Source organism: Talpa europaea, assembly GCF_964194135.1.
Source record: "Talpa europaea genome assembly, chromosome: 2".
NCBI classification, from domain to species: domain Eukaryota; kingdom Metazoa; phylum Chordata; class Mammalia; order Eulipotyphla; family Talpidae; genus Talpa; species Talpa europaea.
Genome location: NC_140068.1, coordinates 104,631,655 through 104,643,451, shown reverse-complemented (window position 1 = coordinate 104,643,451; position 11,797 = coordinate 104,631,655). Strand labels below are relative to the sequence as shown.

Here is an 11,797-nt window from a genome sequence, read left to right as displayed (position 1 = left end):
CCCGCCGCGCATGCGCCAACCCCGGGGCGCCTGACCAGCGGAGCCGCTGCTCTCATCTGAAGTTCTTTTCTATGACGGTGTAATCCACAGGAAGATTTGCCCATACCTCACAGACACCTCCTATTGAAAACTGCGGGGGACACACCAGGGGACACCAAGGCCCTGCCTTGCAGGGCCTCCCTGGTGGCGCAAGGGGTTAAGCACCGCACTGTGAAGCTATCTAGAGCTTCTGCAGCACGAGTTCCATCCCCAGCCGGCCAGGGAGCAACCCACATGGCGCGGCAGACCTCTCCTATCTTGCCAGATGCTCCCCTCAGCAATGTGTTTCAGTCAGTCTGCCCGTTCTGTTCCCCACTCTGTCTCTGGTGAATCCTTTCACCCCCCCGTCCCCCACCGCACCTCTGGTCTGTACCACAGCTCTTATATGCGTAAATAAATAAATTTTTTAAAAAAAGTTATTTTCGGGCCCCCCGGTGGCGCAGGGGTTGAGTGCTGGGTTGTGAAGCTGCCCGCAGCCTCTGCAGCGCCGGTTTGATACCTGGCTGCTCCCCGGCCACTGGAGGAGGGTCCCACATGGCGCGCAGACCTCTCCTGCTGCCCGCTGCTCCCCTCAGCAGTGTACTTCATCTGTCTGCCTGCTCTGCTCCCCGCTCTGGCTCTGGTGAATTCTCTCACCCTCCTGAGCTTCTGACTGTACCCAATGCTTGTATAAATAAATAAATAAATAAATCTTTAAAAAAAAAGTTATTTTCCTCTTTGAAACAATTAGCTCATGAAAATTCAAATAATTTGTCCTTTCCATCTAAATCACTCACAACGCACAACCAGAGCACATGCACTCTTTTTCCTTACTTTTTTAAGATACACTCACAATCTAAACAGACAAGAAGTAATTTCCTTTAGGAACAACTTTACTGGGTGACAAATAACCATCCACACAGGAGTAAGTTGGGGAGGCCAGAAATAAATAGCAGACATTCAAATTCATCAAATGGTTCAAAGAGTGGGCTGGTATTTCTAAAAGTCTCATTCCAGAATTAGAAACAGAATGCTGTAGTGTGAGATGAAATATGACATCCTCCAATCAGAATTTCAAAGGGATGGTAGCTGAGATTCAGGTTCAGTCAATTCAAGAATCATAACAATGTCTGAAGGCATGGGGAGCAAAATTCACCTTAGAGGTGACCCCTGAACCCTCAAGCTTCAGATAACTAATCGACTTCTTCAATTGTGGGGCCTGTGGCAGCGGATCCAGGAGAGTACCCTGTTCCACATGTAGGCCCAGTGCATCCTCCCTGATAGAGTTTTGTAATGACTGGGTTACACACTTTCTCCAAGTCCTTTCTCTTATGTTCAAACTCATCTTTCTCAGCCAGTTGATTGGCTTCTAGCCACGAAAGGACCTCATTGCATTTATCCAATATTTTCTTTTTATCAGATTCACTAATCTTGCCCTTCAAGCCTTCATCACTCACAGCACTCTTCATGTTAAAAGCATAGGATTCTAAAGCATTTTTTGCAGCAATTTTCTCTCTCTGGACCTCGTCCTCAGCTTTGTATTTCTCAGCATCCTGAACCATGCGCTCGATCTCCTCCTTGCTTAGGCGGCCTTTGTCATTGGTGATGGTGATCTTGTTGGCCTTGCCTGTGCTCTTGTCCATAGCTGTTACATTGAGAATACCATTAGCATCGATGTCAAAGGTCACCTCGATCTGAGGAACTCCTCTGGGTGCAGGAGGGATTCCACTTAGGTCAAAGCGCCCCAGCAGGTTGTTGTCCCTAGTCATGGCCCTCTCGCCCTCATACACCTGGATTAGCACCCCCGGCTGGTTGTCCGAGTAGGTGGTAAAGATCTGTGTCTGCTTGGTGGGGATGGTGGAGTTGCGCTTGATTAGGACAGTCATCACACCCCCTGCTGTCTCCAGCCCTAGAGAGAGGGGAGCAACATCCAACAAAAGCAGGTCTTGTACCTTTTCAGATTTGTCCCCCATCAAAATGGCTGCCTGTACTGCCGCCCCATAGGCCACTGCCTCATCGGGGTTGATGCTTTTGTTGAGATCACGGCCGTTAAAGTAGTCCTGTAGCAGCCTCTGAACCTTAGGGATACGGGTGGAGCCCCCTACTAAAACAATGTCATGGATTTTAGCCTTATCCATCTTGGCATCCCGAAGTGCCTTCTCCACGGGTTCCAGCGTGCCCCGGAACAGGTCTGCACACAACTCTTCAAATCGGGCTCTGGTGATGGATGTGTAGAAGTCGATGCCCTCGAACAGGGAGTCGATCTCCAAGTTGGCCTGCGTGCTGGACGACAGCGTGCGCTTGGCCCTCTCGCAGGCTGTGCGCAGCCGCCGCACGGCGCGCTTGTTCTGGCTGATGTCCTTCTTGTGCTTCCTCTTGAACTCCTCCACGAAGTGGTTCACCAGCCTGTTGTCGAAGTCCTCCCCGCCCAGGTGCGTGTCCCCTGCTGTGGCTTTTACCTCAAAAATGCCATCATCTATGGTCAGAATGGATACATCAAATGTGCCTCCACCCAGATCAAAGATTAGGACATGTCGCTCTCCCTGACCTGCTTTATCTAAGCCATAGGCGATGGCAGCAGCTGTGGGTTCATTGATAATTCTTAACACATTGAGACCTGCGATTACACCGGCATCTTTGGTGGCTTGGCGTTGAGAGTCGTTAAAATAGGCGGGAACAGTGATCACAGCATTGGTGATAGAGTGGCCCAAAAAAGCCTCAGCTGTCTCCTTCATCTTAGTAAGCACCATAGAAGAGATTTCTTCAGGGTAGAAGGCTTTTTGCTCCCCTTTGTAGGAAACCATTACTTTGGGTTTCCCTCCTTCATTGACCACTTGAAAAGGCCAAAGCTTCATATCTGATTGCACTACAGGATCATTAAATTTCCTGCCAATCAGCCGCTTTGCGTCGAACACCGTGTTCTGGGGGTTCATGGCTACCTGGTTTTTGGCCGCGTCGCCGATTAGCCGCTCCGTGTCGGTGAAGGCCACGTAGCTGGGGGTGGTGCGGTTGCCCTGGTCGTTGGCGATGATCTCCACCTTGCCGTGCTGGAACACCCCCACGCACGAGTAGGTGGTGCCCAGGTCGATGCCGATGGCCATTCCCTTAGAAGTAGCCATGGTTTTCCGAGGTCTGTAGCAAAAACACATTTTAAAGATTGTGGTAAAATACACATGACATAAAATTTACCATCGTAACCCTTTTTTTTTGGGGGGGGGGCTTGATAGACACACTTGTCCCTCCTCCATCTTAACCACTTAAAAGTAGTAAGTTCACTGACATTATTATCCAAAGAATTTGCAAAACATGATTCATCTGGTAAAAGTAAATATCTATGTCCTTTACCCATGTCCCATTCTTTTTCCTCCAGCTGGGAGCAACCACTGTACTTTGTCTCTATGAATGAGACCCCTCTAGGTACCTCATATTAGTGGACTTATACCCAATTTTTCTGTTATTTCACTCAGCACAATAGCTTCGAATGTCCATTTATATTATAGCATGTGTCATAATTTACTTCCCTTTCAAGGCTGAATAATATTAATTGCATGTGGGACTCTCTGGTGGCGCAAGGGGTTAAGACACAACCTATGAAGCTGTTCGCAGCCACTGCAGCATGAGCTGGATCCCAGGCCAGCCAGGGAGCAACCCACATGGCACAGCAGACCTCTCCTGTCTTGCCCGAGGCTCCCCTTAGCAGTATATTTCAGTCAATCCGCCTGTTCTGTTCCCCCCTCTGTCTCTGGTGAATTCCCTCACACACACACACCCCCTCCCCACCTCTGGCCTGTATCCCAGTTCTTGTATGCATAAATAAATAAATATTTTTAAAAAATCAAAACAAGGGTGGTGGGAATTTTTTTAAAAGATTTATTTATTTATTTATACAAGAATAGGGGTACAGGCTAGTTGTGTGGGAGGGTGAGAGGATTCATCAGAGATAGAGCAGGGAACAGAACAGGCAGACTGATGACATACACTGCTGAGGGAGGCAGTGGGAGAGACAGGAGAGGTCTGCTGTACCATGTGGGATTCTCCCCAGCCAGCCGGAATCCAACCCGCGCTATAGAGGCTGTTGACAGCTTCACAGTGTGGCGCTCAACTGCCTGTGCCACCAGGAAGGCCCAAGGATGGTGGGAGTTTTATGGGGACTATAAATAAGATGAAAATGCATACATTGTACAAAAATGAAAAAATGATGTAAAATATATAAAATAAAAATTTAAAAATATTAATTGCATGTATATAGCACATTTTGTTCATTCTCTCTCTATGAACACTTGGGTTGCTTCCACTATTTCTTAAAAAAGCTTTATTTATTTATGCATACAAGAGCTGGGGTGCAAGCCAGAGGTGCTTGGGAGTGAGAGGATTCACCAGAGACAGAGTGGGAAACAGAACAGGCAGATTGACTGAAATACACTGCTGAGGGGAGCAGCGGGCAAGACAGGAGAGGTCTGCTGCACTGTGTGGGTAGCTCCCTGGTCTGGGAGAGAACTCATGCTGCAGTGGCCGCCCCTTTCCGTTTGGCCAACACCTCCTTCCTTACTTTAACTTGAACAAACTAGACCCTCCTAGCGCTTTCTCAAACTTACTAGTTAAAGATTCATGAGTCTGGAGTCTCCCAGGTGGCGCAGTGGGTTGAGCACAGCGCTGTGAAGCTATCCATAGCTGCTGCAGCGCAGGTTTGATTCCCAGCCTGCCAGGGAGATTCCCACATTGCGTGGCAGACCTCTCCTGTCTAGCCCACTGGTCCCCTCAGCAGTGCTTTCGGTTGGTCTGCCTGTTCTGCTCTCCATTCTGTCTCTGGTGAATCCTCTCACCCTCCTGTGCCTCTGGCCTGTATCCCAGCTACTGTATAACTAAAAAATAAATCTTAAAAAAAAGAGAGATTTATGAGTCTGATCTGCGCTTGCGCCATTCCAATTCCTCCTCCAATTCATAGTGCTGATGCTTAATCCCCTGAGCCACCAGGGAGGCCCCCAGTTACTTCTACTCTACTTTATAGTTACTGCAAATAATACCTCCATGAACTCTGTATATAAGTAACATTTGGTCTATAAATATCTCTTCCAGACCCCACTTTTATGGCAGAATGATTTCTGGACAAAGTAGACAAAGTATTCTTAGACAACTAGAAGGATGCGGGAGGGCAGTGGGCATACACTGTTTTAAGTTTCTCATGACATGACTGACTCAAATGTCCTATTCCTATATCCATGATATATTTTATTCTGATATTGCACCTGTCTCCTCCTCCTTAATTAGGATTGGCTTATGTTCTGGTCCTCTCACGAGATATTAATCTCCACAATTTGGGGGTAGCTTCCTCAGCACTTTTTTTTTTTTTTTTAAGATTTATTTATTTATTTATACAAGCACTGGGTACAGTCAGAAGCGCGGGAGGGTGAGAGAATTCACCAGAGCCAGAGCGGGGAACAAAACAGGCAGACCGACGAAATACACTGCTGTTTCTCAGCATTTTTTCAGAAGAGATCCACCTGGTCTCTTCCTCCCAAAGAAAACTCAAAAAATCCCCTAGACACTATCACAGACCAGTCCTCTAGCATTCTCCCAACAGTTCTGACCAATCCAGTCACTGCGTGCTCCCCAAAGGATGCCCCTTCCTGTTTGGCCAACACCCCCTCACTTTAACTTAAACAAACTAGACCCTCCTGGCACTTTCTCTAACTTACTGGTCAAAGATTTATGAGTCGGCTCTGTGCCCTCGCCATTCCAATACCTCCTGACTCACCTACTGTCTCGCCGCCTCCGATCCAGTTTGGTAAAGTTCGGATTTCGAACCCCTGTAGTGGGGGCTCCCTCAATATGAAAACCGCACAGCCGAAGTACCCCCACCCCCCACCCGCCCCGCCCTACAACTCTTGACTGGCTCAGGTCCTGCCACCGCGATTCCACGCCTGGCGTGAAGTCAGAGGCTGATCTCCATTGTAACGCAGAGGGGGGCAGCGTCACCCCCGCCCCGCCCCCTTCCAGCCTCCAGCCTCGCGCCCCCCCCACCGCCCCCCACAGCCGGCCCCACCCACACCCTCCCAGGGGCGGGGCCGGTCCAGCAAACCCCAGAAGCGTCTGGAGAGTTCTGGCCGGGGCGCAGCCCGAGCGGCGATTGGCCCGGGACAGCCTGGGGGCAGGACGCGCGGAGAAGCTCCTGGAATCTTCCCGACCCGCGGCCCCGCGGGGCTCCGCGATTGGCCGCGGAGGGCAGAGGAGGGGCGCGGGGAGGGTTTATAAACGCGGCCGCGGCCACTCGGGACAAACAGCCACCCCAGGACCGGCCGAGGGGACCCCACCGCGCCGACCCACTGCCTCCAGCGCGAGCTCCCGCGGCGTCGCCCTTCGCGTCCCGACTTCGCAAGGCCCCGCGCCCCGACCCGCCCCGACCCGCCCGCCGACCCGCTTGAGACCGAGCGCAGCGCAGCGCCTGGCACGCACCGGCATGGCTAAGGGCACGGCCATCGGCATCGACCTGGGCACCACCTACTCGTGCGTGGGGGTGTTCCAGCACGGCAAGGTGGAGATCATCGCCAACGACCAGGGCAACCGCACCACCCCCAGCTACGTGGCGTTCACCGACACGGAGCGGCTGATCGGCGACGCGGCCAAGAGCCAGGTGGCGCTGAACCCGCAGAACACGGTGTTCGACGCCAAGCGGCTGATCGGCCGCAAGTTCGGCGACGCGGTGGTGCAGGCGGACATGAAGCACTGGCCTTTCCAGGTGATCAGCGACGGCGGCAAGCTCAAGGTGCAGGTGAGCTACAAGGGCGAGACCAAGGCCTTCTTCCCCGAGGAGATCTCGTCCATGGTGCTGACCAAGATGAAGGAGATCGCCGAGGCGTACCTGGGCGGCCCGGTGACCAACGCGGTGATCACCGTGCCCGCCTACTTCAACGACTCGCAGCGCCAGGCCACGAAGGACGCGGGGGTGATCGCGGGGCTGAACGTGCTGCGCATCATCAACGAGCCCACGGCGGCCGCCATCGCCTACGGGCTGGACCGCGGCGGCAGGGGCGAGCGCAACGTGCTCATCTTCGACCTGGGCGGCGGCACCTTCGACGTGTCCATCCTGACGATCGACGACGGCATCTTCGAGGTGAAGGCCACTGCCGGCGACACGCACCTGGGCGGGGAGGACTTCGACAACAGGCTGGTGAACCACTTCGTGGAGGAGTTCAAGAGGAAGCACAAGAAGGACATCAGCCAGAACAAGCGCGCCGTGCGGCGCCTGCGCACCGCCTGCGAGCGGGCCAAGCGCACGCTGTCGTCCAGCACGCAGGCCAGCCTGGAGATCGACTCGCTGTTCGAGGGCACCGACTTCTACACGTCCATCACCAGGGCGCGCTTCGAGGAGCTGTGCTCCGACCTGTTCCGCGGCACGCTGGAGCCCGTGGAGAAGGCCCTGCGAGACGCCAAGCTGGACAAGTCCCAGATCCACGAGCTGGTGCTGGTGGGCGGCTCCACGCGCATCCCCAAGGTGCAGAAGCTGCTGCAGGACTTCTTCAACGGGCGCGAGCTCAACAAGAGCATCAACCCCGACGAGGCGGTGGCCTACGGGGCGGCGGTGCAGGCGGCCATCCTGATGGGGGACAAGTCGGAGAAGGTGCAGGACCTGCTGCTGCTGGACGTGGCTCCGCTGTCGCTGGGGCTGGAGACGGCCGGGGGCGTGATGACGGCGCTGATCAAGCGCAACTCCACCATCCCCACCAAGCAGACGCAGGTCTTCACCACCTACTCGGACAACCAGCCGGGGGTGCTGATCCAGGTGTACGAGGGCGAGAGGGCCATGACCCGGGACAACAACCTGCTGGGGCGCTTCGAGCTGAGCGGCATCCCGCCGGCCCCCAGGGGCGTGCCCCAGATCGAGGTGACCTTTGACATCGACGCCAATGGCATCCTGCACGTCACGGCCACGGACAAGAGCACCGGCAAGGCCAACAAGATCACCATCACCAACGACAAGGGCCGCCTGAGCAAGGAGGACATCGAGCGCATGGTGCAGGAGGCCGAGAGGTACAAGGCGGAGGACGAGGTGCAGCGCGACAGGGTGGCTGCCAAGAACGCGCTCGAGTCCTACGCCTTCAACATGAAGAGCGCCGTGGAGGACGAAGGGCTCAAGGGCAAGATCAGCGAGGGCGACAAGAAGAAGGTGCTGGACAAGTGCCAGGAGGTGATTTCCTGGCTGGACGCCAACACCCTGGCCGACAAGGATGAGTTTGAGCACAAGAGGAAGGAGCTGGAGCAGGTGTGCAACCCCATCATCAGCGGACTGTACCAGGGGGCGGGAGGCCCCGGGGCCGGTGGTTTTGGGGCTCGAGCTCCCAACGGGTCTTCTTCCTCTGGCCCAACCATTGAAGAGGTGGATTAGTTTCCCATGATCACGCCTTACTATGAGACTTGGCATTCAGAGAGCATTGGCTTATATCACCCTCCATCTACTCTCAACTTTGCAAGGGGTTTGCAAAGTTAAACTGTTCCCTTGCGGTGAAATTATGAACTTGCTATTTTTTCAGAATCTAAATGTAGAGATTAATATGTACTATATATGTGTCTTTTGTCTATTTTCCTTTTGTAATACACCCAACTTGGGCCTTTTTAAAAAAAATCATTATTTCAAAATAAACTAAAAATAATGGAGTGATGTTTTGTCTGCCATCGTTTTATGTTGAGGTTAGAAGGATCTGTATTGCATCTGTCTTTAAGGGTCTAAAATTGAATGGCAAATTGTCTCTTAGGTAAGGTCAGATATCTAGAAAAGGATGACTCTCTATTGCCTTGAGATCCTGAGAGGTGATTTTTAAAAACTGCTTGTTTTGAGTGGTTTGGGTCCATGAGTCCAAAAATAATTAAGGGCTACTGACATGGTGACCTTAAAATGGGAGGGGGTTAACCACAAAATAAATGAGTGGCTTGAAAAGGGTGTTGGGGTAGAGGTGTCCCTGGAGAAGCAGGCAAGGGTTGATTTGATGCTCTTTCCTGTAAGGATGCTTGATGTATTAAAGCACTGATATGTGTAATGGATTTAGCAGGAAAAGATGAGTCGTACATTGGCAGGACATTTGAGTTCAAGCACTGGTTTGTCACTTGAAGCACAGGTACACAGCCAGCCTGATCCCTCGTTCTCTCATTTTTAAAATGAAAAGATTTGGCCTGATGCCTTAGTCTATTATGTCTGAAAGGATGCTGACATAGAAAAGCCACATTCCTAATAGTGGTGACCTCCATTTGAAGCACCCACCTAAGGGAGTACCTTAGGGAGGTGTTATTGAGAATTGGATGCCCCAGCAGCAGAAGGACCTCAATATTTCAGTGCTCTTATGTAGCAGTATACTATAGGACCTTATATAGTTATTAATCTTCATTCTGTTAGGGATAGAAAAGGAATCTCATGGGCCTCCCTGGTGGCACAAGGGGTTAAGAACAGCACTGTGAAGCTATCTGCAGCCTCTGAGCAGGATTTCTATCCCTGGCTGGCCAGGGAGCTCCCACAGGGCACAGCAGACTTCTCCTGTCTTACCCGCTGCTCCCCTCAGCAGTGTATTTCAGTCAATCTGAATCCTCTCATCCCCCATGCCTCTAGCCTGTACCCCAGTTCTTGTATACATAAATAAATAAACCTTTTAAAAAAGCAAAAAAAAAAAAAAGGGAAAAAGAAAAGGGCTCTCACACTTCCCAGAGGAATGCAGTTGGATTTCTGAAGCTAGGGTGTTGCTTTGTTTCAAGGACCGGATAAGGTCTGACAGGACTTGGAGACCTAGGAAAAGTCCTTTAACTACAGTTCTCTCATCTCCCCTAAGCCAGCACCCCCAACACACACACACCAAGAGGAAGGGAGGGATAGTTCTAATTAGCCTGGGAATCTGGAGGAGTGATGGGAGCAAGGTATGCATAATTAAGAGGGAACCAGCCTCACCCTGATAGGAAAAAACTTGAAGAACCCTCCTGCTTTATTTTTCAAGGAAGCTCTCCTGCTTTCCTGACTCTGCCCACTGCCTCTCCCACTGTTCTGTCCTCTTGTTTCCTAGTAAACTGTGTCATCTTTTTTCTGGGGAGTCATGAATTTCTCGAAAGACAGCAAGCATCCTCCCATGTCATGGTCCCCACAAAATTTTACCACACTGATTTTATTTTTTATTTTAAAGATTCATTTATTTATGCATACAAGAACTGAGGTGCGGAGGGTGAGAGGATTCACCAGAGACAGAGTGGGGAACAAACAGGCAGATCTACTGAAATACACTGCTGAGGGGAGTAGCAGGCAAGACAGGAGAGGTCTGCTGCGCCATGTGGGTAGCTCCCTGGCCGGGGATGGAACTCATGCTGCATGGCTGTGGGTAGCTTCATAGTTGTGTCTTAACCTCTTGGGCCACCAGGGAGGCCCCACCACACTGATTTTAGTGTTTCACTTTCACAGGTGGAACATATAGGGGAGACTTAGAAGTTATTAACTTAAGCAAAATTACTTTAATGTTAAAAAAAGAATCAGGCCTCCCCTGGTTGTGCAGCGGTTGAGCGCTGGGCTGCAAGGCTGCCCACAGCAAGGGTCCCGCATGGTGCGACAGAACTCTCCTGCTGCGCCCGCTGCTCCTCTCAGCAGTGTATTTCGTCAGTCTGCCTCTTCTGTTTCTGGCTCTGGCTCTGGTGAATTCCCTCACCCTCCCGCGCTTCTGGCTATGGCCAGTGCTTGTATGAATAAATAAATTAAAAAAAAAAAAAAAGGAATCACCCAGCTCAGTAAAGAAGAACCAGTTCTAGTTTCCCATTCTGCCCTAAGTTATTGGGGCTTGTATATGCCTTTTTCTGTGTTATGTTTCGATTCTACATTTCACAATTGGTACCCCTTTTTGCCCTTACTCAGTATTATGCTAAATTATATCTGATACACAATAGAATTGATGATAAGGGGTGAGTATGTGTTCATTTAGAAGAGTGGGAGGAAAACCCTGCAGCCCTGTACCAGGTGTACCTACTACAGTCTTCCTTCTTATATACGTCCTCCTCTTTGAGATGTTTCTTGCCTCACCATCCAGAATCCAACAGCTTCCTTCTTGGAAAGGCCTGGCACTGTTATCAAAGTTCAGGGAATATACCCATTTAAAAGTCAGTTGCATCTGGACGTGACAATGATATTTTGGTGGGACCTCCCTGGTGGCGCAGGGGTTAAAGACAGCACTATCAAGCTATCAGCAGCCTCTGCAGCACAAGTTCAGTCCCTGGCCAGCCAGGGAGATGACCCACATGGTGCAGCAGACCTCTCTTGCCTGCTGCTCCCCTCAGCAGTGTATATCAGTAGATCCACCTGCTCTGCTCCCCACTATCTCTGGTGAATCTTCTCACCCCCACACCTCTGGCCTACACTCCAGCGCTTGCATGCATAAATAAATAAATCTTTAAAAACAAAACAGAACAAAAAAAAAACAAAAATGTTTTGGAACTAGAGAGGTGATGATTGTACAACACTCTGAAGCCGTTGAATTGCACACTTGAAAAATGGTTAATTTTATGTTCTGTGAATTTCGACAACAAAAACAGTAAAAAAAAAAAAAATTGCATCAGTGTTCCACAAAAGCATTTTGTGAGCTTATGTGTACTTCAAAGCCCTTTTATGAAATATGTCTTCAAAGGACATTTTCCTGAATTTCATGGAGATAGAACAGGCAAATTGACCTTGCCCTTGAAGTTTGGAATGTTTAGGCTTCCAGATGAGATTATAAAGTCACCTTTAACCCTCAAGGTTGTTCAACTGCAGCACCGTGGACTCTAG

General features: G+C 50.8%; 2 protein-coding genes across 2 annotated transcripts; one reads left to right on the top strand and one right to left on the bottom strand.

Moving 5' to 3' along the window:
* Positions 1-1,211: 1,211 nt before the first annotated feature.
* LOC311188484 (heat shock 70 kDa protein 1-like) lies at positions 1,212-3,146 on the bottom strand (the record flags this gene model as incomplete). Its single annotated transcript, XM_084259604.1, has 1 exon — positions 1,212-3,146. The coding sequence occupies exon 1, from the start codon at positions 3,135-3,137 to the stop codon at positions 1,212-1,214; it is 1,926 nt and encodes a 641-aa protein (XP_084115730.1). The 5' UTR covers positions 3,138-3,146.
* A 3,329-nt stretch (positions 3,147-6,475) lies between these two features.
* On the top strand, positions 6,476-8,401 carry LOC311167806 (heat shock 70 kDa protein 1-like; the record flags this gene model as incomplete). Its single annotated transcript, XM_084228889.1, has 1 exon — positions 6,476-8,401. The coding sequence occupies one exon, from the start codon at positions 6,476-6,478 to the stop codon at positions 8,399-8,401; it is 1,926 nt and encodes a 641-aa protein (XP_084085015.1).
* Between the last annotated feature and the right edge of the window lie 3,396 nt (positions 8,402-11,797).